Source organism: Cyphellophora attinorum (genome assembly GCF_001299255.1).
Source record: "Cyphellophora attinorum strain CBS 131958 chromosome Unknown Contig34, whole genome shotgun sequence".
NCBI classification, from domain to species: domain Eukaryota; kingdom Fungi; phylum Ascomycota; class Eurotiomycetes; order Chaetothyriales; family Cyphellophoraceae; genus Cyphellophora; species Cyphellophora attinorum.
The window spans coordinates 115,705-135,086 of record NW_017253262.1 but is presented as its reverse complement, the minus strand read 5'-3'; the positions used below and the strand labels follow the sequence as shown (position 1 = coordinate 135,086).

The window sequence follows — 19,382 nt, the reverse complement described above, 5'->3', positions numbered from 1 at the left end:
CAAGGAGTGCACTGGTCTCCTCCGTGAGGGGCCATTTGATACAGGGAAAGCGGAGACATGGAGCAAACCGTATCCAGCCCAACCAACGATATTCGCAACGGGCCTACAACCCCGCGATTATCATTCGCGCTTCTCTCCAGATTCTCTAGACAGAGCGCTGAGAAGTAGGCCCACGGTTGCAGGAAGAGTTAGGAAAGCCAAAGCTCAATGTGGCGTCTTACCCCTCTGGGACCGTGGCGAAGTGGCGGCACGCAATCGTTGTTTATCTTGCGCCACCTTGCACGTGAGTGGGGCCCCTCCGAGCCATTTTGCAAGCACTACACCGCGGAACAGACTGAGCAAGATGTGTCAAGGCGCACTATCGAAGCAGTGTTTGGACGAGTTGTTCTGTCTCACACATTCGAGTATGGAGAAAGAGGGACTAGTGCCCTCCGAGACCTGTCATTGCCGCCACATAGCGCTTGCGTATGCGGATCACAATCGCAACGGCCAGAACCTTTGACGCCACTCTGTGTGGGAATGTATGAGGGGCTGAAGTAGACAGGCTATGCCCTTATAAAACGCCGATGACTTCCATGCAAATCCGGAGATGGCCTTGACATTCTACATTGGCGAATTGACGCGACCGAGAGTATGGCTTCCAGCACAGAGAATGACTCAGAGCATGGCAGCAAGGACAAAGCCCCCTACACAGTACAGATTGAGCGATCAGAGAATCTTCACGAGCTGTTTGATCCTGATGAAGGCAGGACAGACCAGGAACGAGCCGCAATTGTAGGTCCACAATCTCCACTACACTCGTTCTTACCATTAACATGGAACTTGTCGTAGGATCGCAAGCTAATGCGGAAGGTTGATATCTATCTCATTCCATGGCTTTCATTGTAAGTGCATTAGCTTAAAGCTGTTAACGCGGCCGAGTATTCCAGCTAAAAGGCAAAAGTCTCTATATGTGCTCGTTCCTCGACAGGGCAAATATAGGAAACGCTCGACTCGCGGGGATGGAAAACGATCTTAGCATGACGGGACGCGGCTACAATAACAGCCTGACCATTTTCTTCGTGAGTGTATACCTACCTACCTGGCTTTAGGCTGTCATACTCACCTCTGTGGGATAGGTCAGCTACGCAATCGCTGAGGCTATCACCAATGTTATCCTCAAACGTTGTACACCGCGACTTTTCTTCATGGCGATCACAATCCTATGGGGCTCAATTACTGTATGCGCAGGGACTGTTACTAACTACTCCGGGCTTCTGGCATGTCGATTCTTTCTAGGACTCGCTGAAGCTGGACTATATCCAGGTAAGGCCGTCCTGTGTCCAGGTTATTATTTGCCGATTTACAACACTCACACTTCTCAGGCGTTAGCTACTACCTGTCATGTTGGTACCGGCGTGACGAGCTTGGTATACGCGCGGCGGTCTTTTTTTCTGCTGCCGCTCTTGCAGGGTCCTTTGGTGGACTGCTTGCCGCCGCGGTGAGTTGTTTCCTATCTTGGTCATATGTTCTACGAGAGTGGTATAATTCGCTAATACCTTTTTGCTAGATTGCGCAAATGGACGGTATCGGCGGCAAGTCTGGCTGGGCTTGGATCTTCATTATAGAAGGCTTAGCAACAGTTGTTGTTGGTATTGCCTGCTACTGGATGATATACGACTGGCCAGACAACGCTAGATTTCTCACACCCGAAGATCGACTTCGGTTGCGACGTCGTTTAGCTGCCGATAAGCAACCATCGACAGCAGAGGAATACGACAAACGCCACATCTTTGCCGCATTCAGAGACTGGAAAACCTGGGTCTACGGTATCATATATATCGGCTCGATCATTCCACTGTACGCCTTTTCATTATTCCTTCCAACAATCCTTCGGGGTATGGGATACCATAGTACCCAGGCGCAATTACTGTCCGTTCCGCCTTACGCGTGTGCTGCGGTCGCCACGATCTCCATTGGCTGGTTAGCCGATAGGACACGCTGTCGCGGTTACTGCAACATCGCAGTGACACTTCTCGGGATTGCCGGCTTCTTGCTACTTGTATCGTCACCCAGCCCTAAAACACAATACGCTGGCACATTCTTGGCCGCTATTGGGATCTATCCAGCTATCAGTAATGTGAACACCTGGGTAGCAAACAACGTTGAAGGGTTGTATAAACGAGGTGTATCGATGGGAGTGGTCATTGGATGTGGAAATCTCAGTGGCATTGTCAGTTCCAATATCTACCTAACAAACGAGTCCCCACGATTCTGGACGGGTCACGGTGTGGTGTTGGGTTCCCTATTTTTCGGGGCTTTCTGTGGAAGTATTCTTATGGTCACGCTTCTCAAGAGAGAGAATGCAAGGAGACTTTCTGGGAAGCGAGATAATATGCACGAAGGGAAATCCGCGGATGAAATCTGGATTGCGGGTGATAAGAGACCAGATTTCATTTACACGATCTGAATGGACGGCAAAATTTAGTACCGTCTACGCCATTTGGACGTTTCATGGATAACCTTGTCAACGCTCCTTATCACAATCAACCAAGTATAGGAGGAGTCACTAGGAGAGCACACGTTGCAAGAGCCCACAAAAGCACTATAGAATGTGTGCTCAACGTCTTCACTTCGATAAGTTTGGTCATTACATGCGTCAACGCCTTTCGAATTAGAGGATAAACATTCAATCAACCGTTCGAGCCGAATCATCCCATTGGTTCTGATGATCATACGAGAAGTTACTATACGAAGACTGGATTGCAAAACTTCTATCATTGAACTCATATCTAGAACAAATTTGTTTTGGGTGGGCATGGGACAATACAGCGCGGGAACTCCCTAACACTCCCCAAAGAATGTACCACGTGTAAAATAGGAGTATCAGTAGGTTCAGCAGTATTAAGGTAAGTAGGGATGCTACTCCTGAATTGATATCGAGGGGTAAAACGGCCCAAAATGACCTGCGCCTGGGATGCGGATGTCGTCACGTGATGGCGATTCCGAATCAACGAGTGAAATGGCAATAAAGTGCACGAACTGGGCTCGAATTACGAGCCTCTGCCTCGCGCAGTTATTAAAGCCCGGTCTCCGGAAATTCTCCAATCTTCTCGTACTCTGGCCTTTGCTCTCTCGTGCCTGTGCCTCCCCATGGTTCAGAGCTCTGATCGAGAGGGCCTAGCCACCACTCGTTATGGATAGTCGCTCCAGGCGAAGCCCGCGTCGCAGGACTCCGCCGCTTTGTCAATACTGTCAAAAATCGTTCACCCGCCTTCAGCACCTCCAACGTCATCTGCGGACCCGTTAGTATCGCTGAGCTCGTGGCAATCGAGGATGTGATAGCTAACCATCAAGGTAGACACAAATGAGAGACCATTTGCATGTCCAACATGTGACAGAACTTTCGGTAGGAGGTACGGAAGTTCTCATTGCCAGTCCCGGAGCACAGTTCTCTATAAAGCTAATTTCTTTTCCAGCGACCTGTTGAGCCGTCACAGACGACTCATCCATGTATCTAATAATGCACGAGACGACCAGTTGTCAGCCACAGGGCAACGCTCTACTAGCGAGACTGCGCCGGAGATATCTGCAGGGTCAACCAGCAATGCTGATCTGTCGAGCCCGCAGCAACCGAATGCCCTCATTGACATGTCATCCCATCTATTCCTAGGTACAGTCGACCAATCATCGCCGGCTTCGCAAACAGCGATACCGTTAAATCAGGTACCAGTCGCAGCTGGTAACAATCACGAGGATTTGATGCCTTTCTCGTCAGTCGGGAGTCTAAATGATCCAATGCAGGACTTCAATTCCTTCCTTGATAGTCTTGGTCTATCTTTTGATTGGGATCCAGAGATATTGGCTCCAGAGCACGAGAGTGTTCTTGGAATCAGCTCGCCACGGCGAGGAGTCTCCGATATTGAACAGGCTGTCGTTGACCAGCGATTGATGTCTGATGAAGCGCCATTTTCCAACTTTGGCTCTCGTCTTCCTTCACTGCAACGTGAATCAAACCCTGATGACGGTAAGATAGCAATGGACGGCTCTTGAAGTTCATGTCTAATCTGAGGTAGACGACGATCACCCCTTAAGCTATCACAACGGTGTACTACCTGTTCACACTGTTGCAGATTCACAGAGTGGACTTGCTGACCTCAAATGGAGAATTCACTCTGGCACATCGCCAGGATCAAATGTTCTATCGTCATGTCTAATTGGACAGAATGCTTACCAGTCCCTCTTAACCAGTGTGAACCGCCTGATACCGGCGTTTAGATTACCTTCCAGGTATTCTTTATCACGCTACATCCATGGTTTCGTGGACGGGCTAAACGAACATCTACCATTCATACATGTTCCGATGCTATCAGTTGCCAAGTCCAACCCAGCCCTCATTCTTGCCATTGCAGCATGTGGTTCTCAATATCGGTTTGAGACTCAAAGGGGTTTATCTTTGTTTGAAGCTGCCCAGCTACTCCTGCTAGATGATCTACGTCAACAGAAGTATATCAATACACCAGCACTGGCACCGGCACATATAGAACATCGAGAACGGGAGTCTGAGTCTCAAAAGATTACTCCTAGAGATAGGACCGAGGAGCTGACGGAGCTCATTCAAGTATCGCTGTTACTCACTATCTTTGCAACGTGGGGAAGCAATTCCGACATACTTCAAGAATTATTGGCTCTGCAAGGGGTGTTTGCGTCGATGTTACACGAGCACGGCCTCGAGGAGAGGACACCAGCATTCCAGATCGATGCTGAGTCGTCAGATGACAACAACTGGCATCGATGGGTCACGCAGGAACGCGCTCGGCGTACGAAGCTTGTTGCCTCTGCCTTTCACAATTCTCATTGCCTCATGTACAACACTGCACCACTGATTCTCAGTTCGGATATCAAGCTGAATCTGCCGTGTCCAACCCCACTGTGGAAGGCTTCGAACGCAGCGGAGTGGCGACTGGCTTACGACTCTAACCCGAGTTCTGAAATACCTTTTCAAACGGCATTTCGGCTTCTTTTCAGCCCCGCTCACACTCTACCCGCCAGCATATCGTTCTCCACCCCTCTTGGAAATCACGTCCTTATGCATGCAATTCTGCAACAAATTTACTTCGCCCGTCAGCTCTACGTCTACCCACCCGTGGAACAGCTTCTACGGAATGAAGACCTCTCGACACTCGAAGATGTCCTTCACAATTGGAAACTTCGATGGCAGCAAACGCCGGAGTCAAGTACGAACCCCCGTAACCCAGCTGGCCCGATAGCCTTCACGTCTACTTCGTTCCTGGGTCAGGCATACATACGATTGTATCTCGACATCGGGCCGTTCCGAGCACTCAAGTCGCTACGACCAGCTCAGATCGCTGAAACATTGATGTCGGCACCACCAATCCGCCGTACACCTGGGTTGGTGATGGCACTTCTTCACGCCATTCATGGCCTCTCTATACCGGTCCGTCTTGGTGTTGAGTTTGTTGCGAGAACTCACTCTTTGTATTGGAGTGTACAACATTCTTTAAGTGGCCTAGAGTATGCATTTCTACTCAGTAGATGGCTTCTCACTCTTCCCTCATGTGGATCAGTGGATATCTCTGAGCACGAGAAACAACTATTTCTGTGGATCAAGCGCATAATTGAAGAGGCAGACCTTGCGAATGAGTGCCCCATGGAAGGCCACACAGTAACGGAGCTCACCAAAGATGCCGCCAAGATGACACAAGTAGCCTGCACAATCATAAGGATTTGGGCGCGGACATTCAAAGGTAATTCGTGTTGGGGAATCGTGGACGTCGTGGGTTCGAGCTTGGACATATACGCCAACTTACTAGAAGGATCATAGATAGGTTGCGATTACCACAGACGTATACCGCGGGCAGAGGTTCTCCGGGACGAGACTCTCGTGAATACTAAGACGCCGACAGTGGCTCGGCAGCATTAAACATAGGAACTGGCTGAGCAGCGGCCTGTGGTGCAAGCATTTAAGACTACTTTACAGTAGTTGGCACCTATAGTGGTGTAGCTATTATTGCTTGGCTAGCGACCATTAACCTCAACCTTAATCGTATCTATAGAGCAATGCTCGGATTTCCTGACACCAGTGCCGAGCTCCAGGACGGCAATACGCGATTTAGTACCGACATATTCGTCGGGTTTAAGATGGGGAAAATGGATACAAGAAGCCAAGTTTGATCAGTATTGCAGCTACTGCTTCGTCCCGCGTCATCAGTGGACGGAGTGCCCAGAACGAGCTTTGCATACCAGGATCCGGGAACATATTCTCAGAAACGGAGTCCTGGCGACTGTTGATGGCGAGGCTATGAAGGTGATTGTGTCGCTACGAAATCAGTCCAGAAGGAACCGGGTCATCAACGACCTCACCGTCGGTAGTCTAGACCATCCCAACCGCCAGAATTCCGATTGCAAGAATCCCGCCCGCAAGCCATAAATCCTCGCGTCCCATCACGATGCCGTTTGCTACATTGATATCTGCTCGTCAGTAATCACAACTGGACTACCTATGGGGGAAACACGGGGCCGTGACGGAAGTACACCGCGCCCGTGACTTAGCGCGGCTGTGATGGTGTGCAAGGAGGACTAATTTATCCACGCTGAGCATGTGTAATTCCACGTCTGAGATAGTTTCCTGTTGGCCGTCTTGATGGAATAAGGTGAATGAAGGAGCTACGGGTTGAGCATCGCAGGCTGTGCATGAATCACTTTGCTCGGCTCATTATGGGACCCATGGCGCCTCGAAACTATCAGAAAAGCCAGTCATGCAGCCACGGCACCACATAAACCAGCAATCCCTTGAACAACAACGGCCCACTCCCCAACTCAACCTTCGCCTTCCCGCCCGGACTCACCACACTAACCGCCCTTCCGTTATACTTCCCAAACTCAGCATCATCCCCACTCGCCACCTCCACCATTGCATTCGCCAAATCCACATAGCTAAGAAACGTCTGCTGCGTATCGAAACTTAAGGCGTCGCCACGTGAGATATCGTGGGATAGGCCGCCGGGCTTCACCATAGTAAACTCGAACCAGTCATCTCCATCAAACTTGCGTTCCTGGTGGAGGTAAACCTCCGCGGCGATCAGGTCGACGTAGATGTGGTAGTTTGACGCGAACAGTATAGGTCGGATAGGCCAGGGGATTGAGGCGCTGAAGTAGGGAGTTTCTTCGGCTTCGGCGGAGCTGAGCACGACCAAGCGCGGCAGCTTTGTCGGGCTCGACCGACTCCCCTGTTCTCGGATCGAGCGCAACGCAGCAACAACAGCCTTTGCCTGGTCCTGCGCAACGGTCGTGCCGGGCTTGTTGGTGCTTGCGGCGGCGCAGAGGAAGACGGCTTCGGTACGCTGGATGCACTTTGACAGAGTGTCGATGTCGGAGACACCAGATGAGGTTTCGAAGATTGTGATGGTGGATGTGTCGAGCCTGGAGTAGGGCGCGGTCTTGAGTTGGGCTTGCAACTTGCTTCGGGAACGGACGAGAACGTTGATTTTGGGTATGGGCTGCTGGGAGAGGAGGGATTGTAGGACGGAGCCGCCGACTTGACCTGTTGCGCCGAGGAGGCTGTAGGTGCTGGTGTTCGATTCACCAGGATCCGAAGGCTGTGCGTCAGAGGGTTGGAGGGAGGCGTGTTCGGTGTCTGGCTTTTCGTGAATGAGTGTCATTGCTTCAGAGATTGGGTATTGAATGCTCTACACAAGATAATAAATGCGATGGCGACAACTTTCATGCGCTGCGACAGGCAGCATGCATTATATGCCGTCTCAAGCTGCAGCTGCAAATGCGCCTTCCTTGTTTCCTGTCGAGGTCAATCGTGGTAGCTTTACAGGGGAAAGCATAATGGGAGACTTGCTCGGGTTCAAACAAGGCAACTCGCCGACTGCACGACCGGTCACCAGAACCTCAAAATAGGCACATGGGCCAGTATCGAGTTGGGTCAGGTCAATCCTGCCAGGCGCGAGTTTTGGACAAGTTCATGCTTCGAATCGCCCTGAAGATCCTCGGAGGCTCACATCCCGAGTCGAGGGTCGCATCGCAAGTGGAAGCATGTGTCGAGGGATTGCGATGACGATAACTTTTAGTGACATCAAATCCCGAAGTCTATCTTGTCATGCATGCCAGTGCCTTGGCCCTTTGCCAAGAGACACAGGTCTTCCAGACTAACGCATCTCCAATTGTCGTTGCCAAGAGAGACACCGAGTGGTGCAAGACGTCGTGTAGTACAGGCACTCTTTATTTTCAAGGAACTCGCTCACTTGTGAGCAGTCGTCGCAGCAGTGTTGGCCACACATGGCAGCTTGAACCCACCCACGCCCTTGCCGCCATCGCGGTTGCCAATGCCCCATGTGCGTAGCACCATGTTCAGCCATTTGGGGCCGTAGACGTACTGAAAGTTATCTTGCTCGCCTTGTTGGTTGGCGTGCGTTTCTGAGGTACTCCGCCGAATGCTGGCGGGTATCTCACTCATGCCCTGCAGCTCTGGTTCTATCAGATCCTCCAACAATGGCACCGTTGCAGCACCAGGCTGAACCGGTAGAACGAGAAAACCTGCCAGAAGATCTGCATACGCACGCGCCAACAGGCTGGTCAATACGAGCTGGAATTGAAGGCCTTCATGATGATGTGTCCGACGCAGATTCGGCGATTGCGTGTAGTCCGCAGTCTGTTCGATGAATGCGCCGACATAAAGAATCCAGATACGTAGTCTGAGTTCGGGTCCAATAGACTCCCAATCACTTTCGTCCTTGCTCAGCATCGGTGAGCCCTTAGCCGACGGCACTGTGTGCACACTGCCTTCGCGATCGGATTGAACCAGCAAGTCTGACAGGTTTGCAGCGATGAGCGGACCCTGTGAGAAGCATTTCAGCATGAACGCTTCGCCTCGAGACGCTGAGCTGCTGAAGTTGACAAACTCGGATCTCTCACGGAGGCGTAGGTAGTAAAGCGCTGCCAGAGCAGCAGCCCTGCGCAGCGGATCGTTCGTGAGATCCAGGCTGTAGTTCAGCAGCCGTCCAGACAGTACGATTAGTGAGCAGGACAGCTGGTAAGCTGCAGAGTATGTCACGTAGTTCGCGTCTAGACTAGCGTGCATGTATGCATCGAGCCTTCGAATTTGTTCGAAGAGTGCAATTAGTGTGGCATCACTGAGTGCTGTGATGTCCAGCAGAGCCGTTGAGGTTGCTCGTTCTACGAGTGCAGTGTCAGGAGAGGTCGTGGCCCACCGATCCAGATCTCGTGTGCTGATTTGCCATTCGTCTACTAGACGATGCGTCGGCACCATCAAGGCTGTGGTCCGCATCGTCTCGACGAAGAAGAGACAGTGACGATTCATGCCTATCTTAATGCCCCCACTGCTGGCAGCCAGTAACTGAGCTTGCTCCAAGAGCTTGAAAAGGAAACTCGCATGAGTTGTAGCTGCATCGTAATCTCGAGTGATCAACTCGTGCGCGAGCAACATTGTGACTGCTCCAGGATTGACTATACCGAGGTCCACCTGTCGCCTAAGGTGTCTGATGGCCCGCAGGCGGCTCGAAGCCAGATATGTCGCGATCTCCGCGTCCTTGACGAGGCCAGTGTAGCAATAAGCCGTGAATGCTAGCGAAGCATACCCGTGGCTCAGATCTTCCATAGTTGCTCGTGCGAGTGACCACGCCCGCTCTGGAACTTTGACGCCGTCAACTATGGTGCATTTGGAGGTAGGTGGAACCAGACCCTCGTGCCAAAAGTTGATCAGCTTGGCCATCGATGAATCTGCAGGGAAGACTCCGACATCCCCATTGCCGTACTGCCCGCCAGGAGGACCTTTGGGCATGATCGCAGCTGCAAATTCGAGCCATTGCTGTAGCTCCAGAATGGCTCTTGATACCTCGTCATCTGTCACGTCGAGCATATCTTCGAGAACAAGGTCATCTGTTGCCATATCGGGCCTGATGGCTCGAAACACGGTACACAAGTCTTCGAACGCATGCTTTCTGCTTGACCGGGGTCGGCCTCGGGACTTCGTTGGCTTTGGTTGTGGCACGAAGGAGAATGTAGTATTGATCGTATCGGACTTGCGGTGCGACACACTGAAAGATGGATACGTGTTGAATTTCCCACCTTCATAACGGAACTCCAGCTCTCCTTTACCAACTCGTGGGCCTGAACAATCTTCTCCTCTGCGGACGCAAATAGCACAGGAGGGAGTCTAAACAAATGGTTAGATACGTCCTGTTCCAGGCTTGCGTAAGAGAGTGGACTCACGTTCAGATCGCACTTGACTTTCCTCCGGCGACACTGGACGCAGCCACGAGACGCCCCGAAGTAGACCATGTTGCGAGGTCGTCGATCGCAGAGGTTATTTGATCCAACGTGTCTGTACGTAGCAGGACTTATCACAGTGCTGATGGTTGTAAGGTTGCAATGGCGGGAACATTCTCTGCTGATTTCATGCACGAAGCATTCTGGTCGAGATTCGCCGCGGCAGGCTAGACGACGTGACGCATCTCAGCTGCCTTCGACCTGTCGTATATACGCCATGTACCTCCTCAGCAGCTGTCACCATTAGGAAAGAGCGACAGAAATGCAGTATGTCACGAAGAAAGTACGATTTTGCTGGCCCCGAAAGCATGATGCCGTGCCATAGCAGTCGTCTAGTCCGTAACGGCAATAGATCCAGTGCTCGACAATTAGCAGTAATTATGCACACCGAGGTCGTCGCCAAGAGCTGAATGTTGCGAGGATTGTGTCGTCCCGCCTGACAGGCGGCGCTATGTGATAAGCATCTTCCTCGACGCCTGAAAGCGCTCTTTCGGCACTAAAGTTGTGTTCTGGTTCAGAAATGGTTGCACCAGGAAGATGAAGCTGGCGGACGACTCGCTGCAGGGCGAAGGCTAGACTGGACAGTCGTGATTGTGCTTCGTGTTATACGAGCGAACCTCCACGTCGCCTTGCAGGGCGGACAACCGTACTTTTGATTGGACGAGAACGGGAAAGAGCCACAGTGGTAAATGCCCCTACCTAATCTGCACCTGGAACTCCGTGTAGAGAGGCTATAAGCGCATGTCGCTTGCAGCCGACACCGCCCCCATCTTGTGCTGTTGGACGGGGCGGAAGTCGAGCCTACCGTAGAGCATAGGCGGAATGGGGGCTGGTTGGGCCGAGACACGGCCACAACGCGTTCTCGTTACAGCTCAGTCCGCGTCACTGCTTCTTGCACCACAAGTTGCAGATCTCTCGGCGCATCTCGATAGCGCTTCTGCGTGCTAGTGCTCTGGAAAACTTGTCGCGGCAAGCTACATGCACGCGGCCAGCAATCGTGTTTGTAAATCACAACGAGTTAAGTTTGATGATGGAAAAGGACGGTGGAGTAGAAGGAAGGAAAGTTCGACGCCAAGACGCTGACAGCGACTGCCACCTTCTAGCAGATCAGGATCAAGCTCATGACCACATCCAACTCAGCATCTCATTAATATCACTGCGCTTTCTATCGACGACTTCGGGGCTGACACCTATCGACGCCTCTCAGACAGCCTCATACCGCCCATTCATCTGCATTGCTCCCTCCAGCTTCGGCCGCCAGCTCGCCCGCTTGTCAACATAGACCTCAATCATCGGTGCCTGCGCTCTAAGAGGCTCTTGATCGTCCAGGGTTCCCGCGCGCAGACCAATCATGTTGGCTACTTGAGGGTTTCCACCAGTGCGGTAGAGCGTCGTGCCGCAATTCGGACAGAAGTGTGACGTTATCTCCTGTACGGATAGTCAATCATGAGCAGCAGAACCTTGAATGAAGTTCATGGAGGGAGAATGAAGGTAAGTGAGGGCACAAGTGGAATGTGCTTACCCGATCATGATCGGAAACCATGGTGAACTCCTTCGGCTGAGCGGTCGAGGTTATCTTGAACGTCTCCTTGGGAACCTGGTGGACCGGACCGTGGGCGATCTTTGCACAGTCGTCGCAGTGGCATACGGCAGTATAAGCCGCGTCACCACACTCGTACGTGACTTGACCGCACAGACATCTGCCTGTTCTTGTTGCTGCCATTCTATTGTGTCAGAATCACGATTTCTTCAAGGCTGGTAGACTCGTAGGTAGGCGTTTCAGTGTGTCGAATTCCTTTCCTAGAAGCCCACACGCATTGCACTGCAAGAAGCTCTAGAGGTAAATTCGGCACTCAAGTCGGGTTTCAAGAAACAAGGCGTCCACTGGCATTTCCCAGTTACGTGTCGAGCACCTATGCCCTACCCTCTGCAGATCCACGGGACGCCTTAAGCTTGGTGCCCAAAACTGCTGGACTCTGGCATGTCATGCCACAGTCGGTAGACTGGGAGTCCCAATATGCGAGTGAACCCCATCTTTAAGGCGGTGCGAGAGCGGTCAAGATGAATTTTCTGTACACGTTGAAAAATGGATGCTCTATGCTAATGAATGCCGTTATGATGCGAACGATTGACTATCCGACCAGCAACGAAGACCCGTTCTTCGTGGTGGTCATAGGTATCGTCCCAACGCAGCCTCGAAGAATGTTGCCCATATGGGCCCCAGCTCAAGGCACATACAGCCGCACAAACCCACTGACCCCCCGCCGACAAGTAACGCAGTTCCCAAAATTGTTCATCGCCAAACTGACCCGACAGTCCTCGCAAACGCAAAGACATCTGCAGGGCCAGGCAATGATCGTCCGCGAACTCGTCTGGCATACCACACATAGCACGCCGGACCCAGCATCTGTATCGCCACCGTCTTGTTGCGTACCGACGTCTCTTCTGTCTGCGGGTCCAGCGAACGGGTTGACTGTGCCTCGCCGCTTGAGAAGCAATGCTTCTAGTGCTGTGGATTCTTCGTCTGCTGTGAGCGGTCGGGACGCTTTCGATGATGGGGATTGGTAGAGTGGTATACTCGGAGATCCTGCTGGTGGGGTGCCCTTGGCTGTTCGCCGACCAGCTAGCAAGACACGTGCGCGGTCGCGTTCGAGCTGCTGCCGGTAGCGGGAGCGTGTCATGATCTGATCTGCGCCTGAAGACGAAGCTGATGCTGAGAGATGTGCAGCAAGCATGCGGCTTTCCTCTCGCGATGCGGCGTCTGGTGGATTGAGGAGGCGTGCCAGCGTCGCTGGGTCGAGAGGGGTGTCGATGTGTGACTCGGCGAATGGAGTGGACTCTCGTGTGAAGGTCTCGATCCGGGAGAACGACCACTGGTTGCCTGTAGTCTGTTGAGTAGGCGTTCGGGTGCCCTCTGGCTCCGATTCCCAACCCGCCTCGTCGTTTGTGCTGCTCGCAGCCGTCGACATTGAGATAATACTGGTGGTGTCCTCGTCGACGAAAGGAGGGCGAAAGTCTCCGCTGTTGTCCTGCGTACCAAACCAGCCACCACCTTTCCACCACCCATACATTCTGTCGTCGAGTATTCGGGCAGCCTCCTCTCCTTCTTCGGTGATATTTCTTCGCATCTCTTCTTCGATGTCCATAGCCAAGTCATCGGGTGCTCGGCCTTGCCACAGCTCTGTCCCGTCGGCGGCTTCGGAATTAATCTTCTGCGTTTGCAACGTCGCCTCCTTGAGAGATCTGCCAACAATGTTCCTCAGCCACCTTGGCCTTGATGTTATGCCAAACCCATCTAACAGCTTTCCCAACCCATATGCAACCCAACCAGCGACCAGAAACATGATGCCACGAATGTAGATGAAAAGCAGATAGTAACGCGTAGTTCTCTGCACAGCTCCGACTCCATCCTGCCTCGGCGTAGGATACGCAAAGGAGTCCTTGCCCTTGAGCTCATTCTCCTTCTTGTCAAACTTCCGCTCCTTAGCATATCCTGACTCCCATACACCTCCCTTATCGACGCCACCGGGACTTGAAGAGGGCACGCCGTACTCTTCGAGGATCTGGAAAGGTGGATTTCGAGACTGTTGTATTTCGTCGAGACGTTCCTCTTCAAGCCATGTAAAGTGTCTCATCTCCACCGATCGACCCTCATTCAGGAATACAGCTTCGGAAGCAGCTGTCAACGCAGTGAAGCCTATTCGTAGCAGGGCTGTGTAGAAGTCCTCAGACCAACGTAGCTGAAGACCACGCAGCTGGATCGCAGCTGTCAAGTTGTCGTGGGCTATCGTAAAGCGCTCTTTGAGGCTGCTTGGTTGCGGAATAGCTGGATTGGTGCTCAGCGAGACCGCCGTAAGAGTGAGGGCTATGCAGTAGATCACGAAGCATACCGCCATGCCGACAAGGATAAGCATATGAGGTAGGAAGCCAACAATCGCAACTGTTGGAAAATGCAACAAGCTGGACACTGGTCTCGTATCGCCTTCCTCCACGCGCGACATGAGACTGGTGTTCGAGAAGCCCCAGGCAAAGGAGCTCATGAACAGACAGCCCCAGATTGCTGTGTTGACCAGACGCCACTGCTTCTGTTTCCCAAGCACTGCGAGCAGATGCGAGGACAGAGCATTACAAGTAGACAAGAGGGCGACCAAGAGGACCTCGACAGGCACATTGATGCGATCGAGAATGTGAGGGCGCGCCAAGGCACTGAGAGCGTCGCTCAAGGCCATCATGGTTCCCGAGGCCATTACCATAGTTTTTGGCGTTGCTGCCGCGATAGCAGTGGTGGTCGTTGAGGTGGCTGACAACGATGCACTGGCCGCTTTTGCCGCTCGGACTTCCTTTGCCAGCATGGATAGAGTGGAAGTGATCATTGTCTCAGCCTCTGCGAAGGCGAGCGAATGCTCGAACACAGACATAGCAACCTCGGTCATCAGTGGAATCTGCTGCAGGGAGCAGGACAGGCTTTCTACCAAATGAGAGACGGCCAGAGATAGGAACGCGGGCCATAGCAGCGAGAACGATCCATGAGACGCCTTCACATCTGGTTCGGGACGGCTCATTCGAGCAACTGAGCACGAGACCTGGTCGGACTGAAAGAACAGCGCAGTGGAAGCCACTGTATACATCGGCCCTCCATCAGTCGACCAGTCTAGCGTGCTATACTTGTTGTTGTCACCATGTCGGTATAGCGAGTAGTCAGGCGAAGTCTGACAGTGGATACCGCATAACAAGTGGTAAACCTGCGTTCCAAGGATCATGATTGGTATTATCCGTAGCGCAAGCCGTCGGTTCCATGCCAATTGTATGCGCTGCCTCGAAGCACCGTAGACATTTATCCTGTTGAGTATGAGGCCACCGCAAAGCAGGTGAATGCCCACCGGGACGTCACATATTGCAACATTCCCAGATAGCTCTTGAAAGTAGACGCAGAGAACGCATCGGCGACGATGTTGAGCCACACAGGGCCGGCATCTGCGGCCTGCGCAGCGCCCTCTCCCACAGCCTCTGCGACCGGTGCTGCAATGTCGTTATCGGCGATTGCGAGCAAGCCGGTCGTCTCGAGCAGATACCGAGGGAAGTCGAGGAGGAGAGTCGGGATCTGGAGCAGGTCCTTGGTGGAATTCAGGCCAAAGAACGTCGAATTTGAAGACAGGGTATCCGATGCACTGTCTGTCCAAGCAAATATGGGTGACAGGAACCCGCCAGTGCTTGTTGGTAAAGCGGACGAAATGGCATGCGACGCTGATTCCATGGCAATCCGCTATTCGCCCGTAGGCGTCACGGCTCGCTTGCTTCAGATCATTGAAGATACTATCGCCAAGATCTTCCTTGCTATCATGAAGAACGTATCGCGTGCTGCTTTGCGCCTACAGAGCACCAAAGATGAGATTGTTCGTGCTTGTTAGGAAATGGCGTCAACTGTGAGTCGTGCTTCCGTGCTTCATCCGACCGAGGCGGGCGCAGGTACACGGTGAGATTCACGGAGCACTTTTCTCCGAAGGCCGGGTGAATCAATAGCGGTGTGTGGCTCGCCGTAGCACTTCTGGTCGCCTGGCTCGCCTGGCTGAGTCACTCAACTTCGAGACCACCACAATTGGACAGACCTCGCCATCTCCAATTCGTTCACTCGCTTCATAACCGACTGACGCGCAAGCAACGACACAGATCTCGACTTCACCAAAGCCGAATGCCCTCTGGATTCAGACGGCCATTAACTATTTCAAATCTAGGTTGCAGGTGAGATCATCGATGCAATGGCTAGACCTTCCCGACTATGCAGCCCCTCATGCTATGCTGAAGTTTCCCCGCGAACTTTACCGTCGGGGCTGGCAGGATATCACTTTAGCTGCGATGAGATTGGCCAGAAGCAATTTGATATTGACCACGGTGCTACGGAGGATGAGGGTCGATGACTTAGCTGACTGCGTAGGGTCAGGCTGCTGCAAAGTGTTCACCATGTCAAGGTATATATGCTCGAATCTTCCGACTTCCGACTACAGGTGAGCCAGATCGTAGACACCCTCCATTCCTTGCGAAACACACCAGGAAACTCGTGCCACACATCCATCGCTCCATCATGGCCTGCCCAGTAGCCCACAGCGGCCAGAAGGTCAACGGAACCACAAAAGCGAACGGCCACAACACGCCCGCCTCAGGAACCTACATCAAATGGGACGCGCCGGGCGTCGAGAAGGTGCCTGATGGCGAAGAGAAGATCATCAAAGACACCGCCGCCCAGTTCAACCGCTTCCAGATGATGAACTTCAACGAGCACCACCACTGTCTGCGCGGCACTCACCCCAAAACCCAAGGCTGCGTAGTCGGCAAGTTCATCATTCACGACAACCTCCGACCCGAGCTCGCACAAGGCATGTTCAAGCGGCCCGGCGTCCACGACATGATCATGCGCTACTCCTCCCTGACACCCAAACTCGTCCCCGACAACGTCCCCGCACCCCGCGGCATCGGAATGAAGATCTTCGGCGTCGAAGGCGAAAAACTATGGGGTGAAGACAAGAAAACCCAAGATTGGACATTCAACAACTATCCCATTCTCGAGCTACGTGACGCCAAAACGACAAATGAGATCGCAGACTCACTAGAGCGCAACTGGAACCAACTCGAAAACTTTGCCAAGGAGCTCGGTGAGCGACCCGACGCCGAAGTTGCCTGTGCGCCCGCAAAGATTCCTCGTCAGTACCTCGTCGCCACCCCAGAATACTCCCAATCCGCCTACCGCCATGGCGACTACGTAGCCAAGTACGCTGTTCTGCCACTTGCCCAGAAGCAAAAGGATCTCGAGCACACGTATCTCAAAGATGACGACCCAATCAATGCCCTCGCCCAGCACACGCGAGAGTACCACATGAAGAACAAAGTCACCTACGCCTTCTGCGCCCAGCTCCTCCAGAATCTCGAAGAGCAGCCAGTCGAAGACATCGGCATCGAGTGGGACGACAAGAAATACCCTTTCGAGCACATCGCTACCCTTGAATTCGAGCCTCAGGACAGCTGGCTGCCCGAGTTCCGTGTCTTCTTCGACGACCGCATCACCTGCAACAGCTGGCACGGATTGGTAGAGCACCGTCCACTAGGCAGCACAAATCGCACGAGGCGAGTTGTCTATGCCGAGAGCAGGAAGTTGAGGTTGCAGGTCAATGGGTATAAGGACTATGTTGAGCCGGCGAGTCTGAAGGAGGTCCCGGCGCCTGTGCCGGCTGTGCAGCTGGAGCTACCGTACCAGAATGCGATGCTGACAGTAGCTAGCTAGTAGATCCATATGCAATTTTATAGTCCTCGATAATGAATTTTTGCAATGATATTTGGTCTCGCTTTCATCCATACCTACAGCACTAGCAGTGACTATTCCTTTAGCGTAAATGACATACGCCAAGATTCTTGCCAAAGTGAAATGTTTCTAAGGCGGCATCTCCAACTTCACGTGAAACCAGCTTGAACACTCTAATCAACACGTATGAAGCCATCGGCGACCGGGCAGAGAACTGGTCGAGACGGTCGGGACGTCATTGATTGGTTCGTTCTTCGGAAGACATAGCGCCGCCGACGATGAGCTCGTCGAAGCGCATGACAGCGCAGCCTTCCCGACCAGTCGCTCGATACCGACCTGGGAAAGCGATTCACGAGGAGTCTTCGGACGAGGACGAATCCGAGAAAGAGCAACAGGCTGTGCCTCCGACGAAAACATCGGCGCCGCGCCCACAGAAGCAGAGACCTCCGCCAAAAACTACCACGCAAGAGGACAGCGACGAGGAAGGCTTCGTGACAGATGACGACGAAGACGCTGACGGAGGCGCATTTCTACCTTCACAATACCTCACGGCTGCAGCTAGGCCAGCTGCTACGTCTCAACGCCCACCTCCAACAGCCGGCGACTTAGAGTCAGAGGCAGAACCAGAGGAGGACTCCGAAGAAGAATCAGGCTCCGACTCTGATTCCTCCTCCGTGTCCTCTGCGCCAGCCCGCAAATTCCAGCGACCAACCTTCATCAAGAAGGCTGACCGCACTATCAACGGCAAAACCCCTACCGATACCCACACGCCAACCCCAGCCCCTCTCTCAGCCTCCACTCCAGCGCCCGAACTCGGCGAAGAGGTTCGCGCCCGCCGCCTCGCCGAAACCGACTTTGCCATCTCCGAAAAGATCAACCGCGACACGCGCCCGCGCTCTCGGCCGTCGCGCCTGGGACGACGACGACCCCAACCTCGACCCCTCCGCCCTAATCGACGACACCGACGACCTCGACCCGGCCGCCGAACACGCCGCCTGGCGCCTCCGCGAACTGCACCGCCTAAAACGCGACCGCGATCTACTCATCGCCAAAGAGAAAGAAATCGAAGAAGTCGAGCGCCGCCGGAACCTCTCCGCGGCGGAACGCGAAGCCGAAGACCGCGCACACCTCGATGCCCAGAAATCAGAGAAGGACGGGCGAGCACAAGCTGGCTTCCTAGCGCGGTATCACCATAAAGGCGCCTTCTTCCAGGATACAGCAGATGCAGAGGCACTGAGGAAACGAGATCTCATGGGTGCGAGATTCGAGGATGAAGTCGACAAGAGTGCGCTGCCGGAGTATATGCGGATACGGGATATGAATAAGTTAGGGAAGAAGGGGAGGACGAGGTATAAGGATTTGAGGGAGGAGGATACCGGTGGGTTTGCGAATGATGTGAGGCATTGGAAGGGGGCTATGGGCGCTGGTGGACCCAGGCGGGACGGTGGCAACGATGGAATGGACTATCGGAGCATCGACGCACGATTCCTACCAGACGATGACCGCAGACAAGGTGGAGGGCCGATGTCCTCGGGCGCGAATAATGCGCCGTTGGGCGTGCGAAGACCGCCGCGGCGGAGGTCGAGGTCGACATCAAGGTCGAGATCCCCAACAAGGTACGACAGAGACGGCGACTCATACAGAGCACGACGAAGATCATCATACTCACGCTCACGCTCAAGATCACCACCAGCAAGACGGAAACGGAGCGCTTCACGCGACCGCTACCGCGACTACGAGGATGGGGATAAGCGGAGGAGGGTAGAGGCACGATAAACAGTGCACAATAAAACCC

General features: G+C 53.2%; 7 protein-coding genes across 7 annotated transcripts; 3 read left to right on the top strand and 4 right to left on the bottom strand.

Annotated features, from left to right (window-relative positions):
* Nucleotides 1–633: 633 nt before the first annotated feature.
* On the top strand, nucleotides 634–2,449 carry AB675_1652 (putative transporter; the record flags this gene model as incomplete). The annotated part of the gene is made up of 6 exons (XM_018141556.1): nucleotides 634–774; nucleotides 832–884; nucleotides 971–1,061; nucleotides 1,119–1,305; nucleotides 1,365–1,480; nucleotides 1,550–2,449. 6 exons carry the CDS (start codon nucleotides 634–636, stop codon nucleotides 2,447–2,449), a joined length of 1,488 nt encoding a protein of 495 aa, XP_017995976.1.
* Nucleotides 2,450–4,342: 1,893 nt separating this feature from the next.
* On the top strand, nucleotides 4,343–5,824 carry AB675_1651 (uncharacterized protein; the record flags this gene model as incomplete). Its single annotated transcript, XM_018141555.1, has 1 exon — nucleotides 4,343–5,824. The coding sequence occupies one exon, from the start codon at nucleotides 4,343–4,345 to the stop codon at nucleotides 5,822–5,824; it is 1,482 nt and encodes a 493-aa protein (XP_017995990.1).
* A 919-nt stretch (nucleotides 5,825–6,743) lies between these two features.
* Nucleotides 6,744–7,661, bottom strand: AB675_1650 (Averufin oxidase-like protein; the record flags this gene model as incomplete). The annotated part of the gene is made up of 1 exon (XM_018141554.1): nucleotides 6,744–7,661. The coding sequence occupies one exon, from the start codon at nucleotides 7,659–7,661 to the stop codon at nucleotides 6,744–6,746; it is 918 nt and encodes a 305-aa protein (XP_017996021.1).
* Nucleotides 7,662–8,248: 587 nt separating this feature from the next.
* AB675_1649 (uncharacterized protein) lies at nucleotides 8,249–9,916 on the bottom strand (the record flags this gene model as incomplete). The annotated part of the gene is made up of 1 exon (XM_018141552.1): nucleotides 8,249–9,916. The coding sequence occupies one exon, from the start codon at nucleotides 9,914–9,916 to the stop codon at nucleotides 8,249–8,251; it is 1,668 nt and encodes a 555-aa protein (XP_017996050.1).
* A 1,583-nt stretch (nucleotides 9,917–11,499) lies between these two features.
* AB675_1648 (uncharacterized protein) lies at nucleotides 11,500–14,714 on the bottom strand (the record flags this gene model as incomplete). The annotated part of the gene is made up of 3 exons (XM_018141551.1): nucleotides 11,500–11,724; nucleotides 11,819–11,917; nucleotides 12,678–14,714. The coding sequence occupies 3 exons, from the start codon at nucleotides 14,712–14,714 to the stop codon at nucleotides 11,500–11,502; spliced, it is 2,361 nt and encodes a 786-aa protein (XP_017996035.1).
* Nucleotides 14,715–15,130: 416 nt separating this feature from the next.
* On the bottom strand, nucleotides 15,131–15,550 carry AB675_1647 (uncharacterized protein; the record flags this gene model as incomplete). Its single annotated transcript, XM_018141550.1, has 1 exon — nucleotides 15,131–15,550. The coding sequence occupies one exon, from the start codon at nucleotides 15,548–15,550 to the stop codon at nucleotides 15,131–15,133; it is 420 nt and encodes a 139-aa protein (XP_017996025.1).
* A 2,315-nt stretch (nucleotides 15,551–17,865) lies between these two features.
* AB675_1645 (Microfibrillar-associated protein 1) lies at nucleotides 17,866–19,363 on the top strand (the record flags this gene model as incomplete). The annotated part of the gene is made up of 2 exons (XM_018141549.1): nucleotides 17,866–18,263; nucleotides 18,310–19,363. 2 exons carry the CDS (start codon nucleotides 17,866–17,868, stop codon nucleotides 19,361–19,363), a joined length of 1,452 nt encoding a protein of 483 aa, XP_017995996.1.
* Between the last annotated feature and the right edge of the window lie 19 nt (nucleotides 19,364–19,382).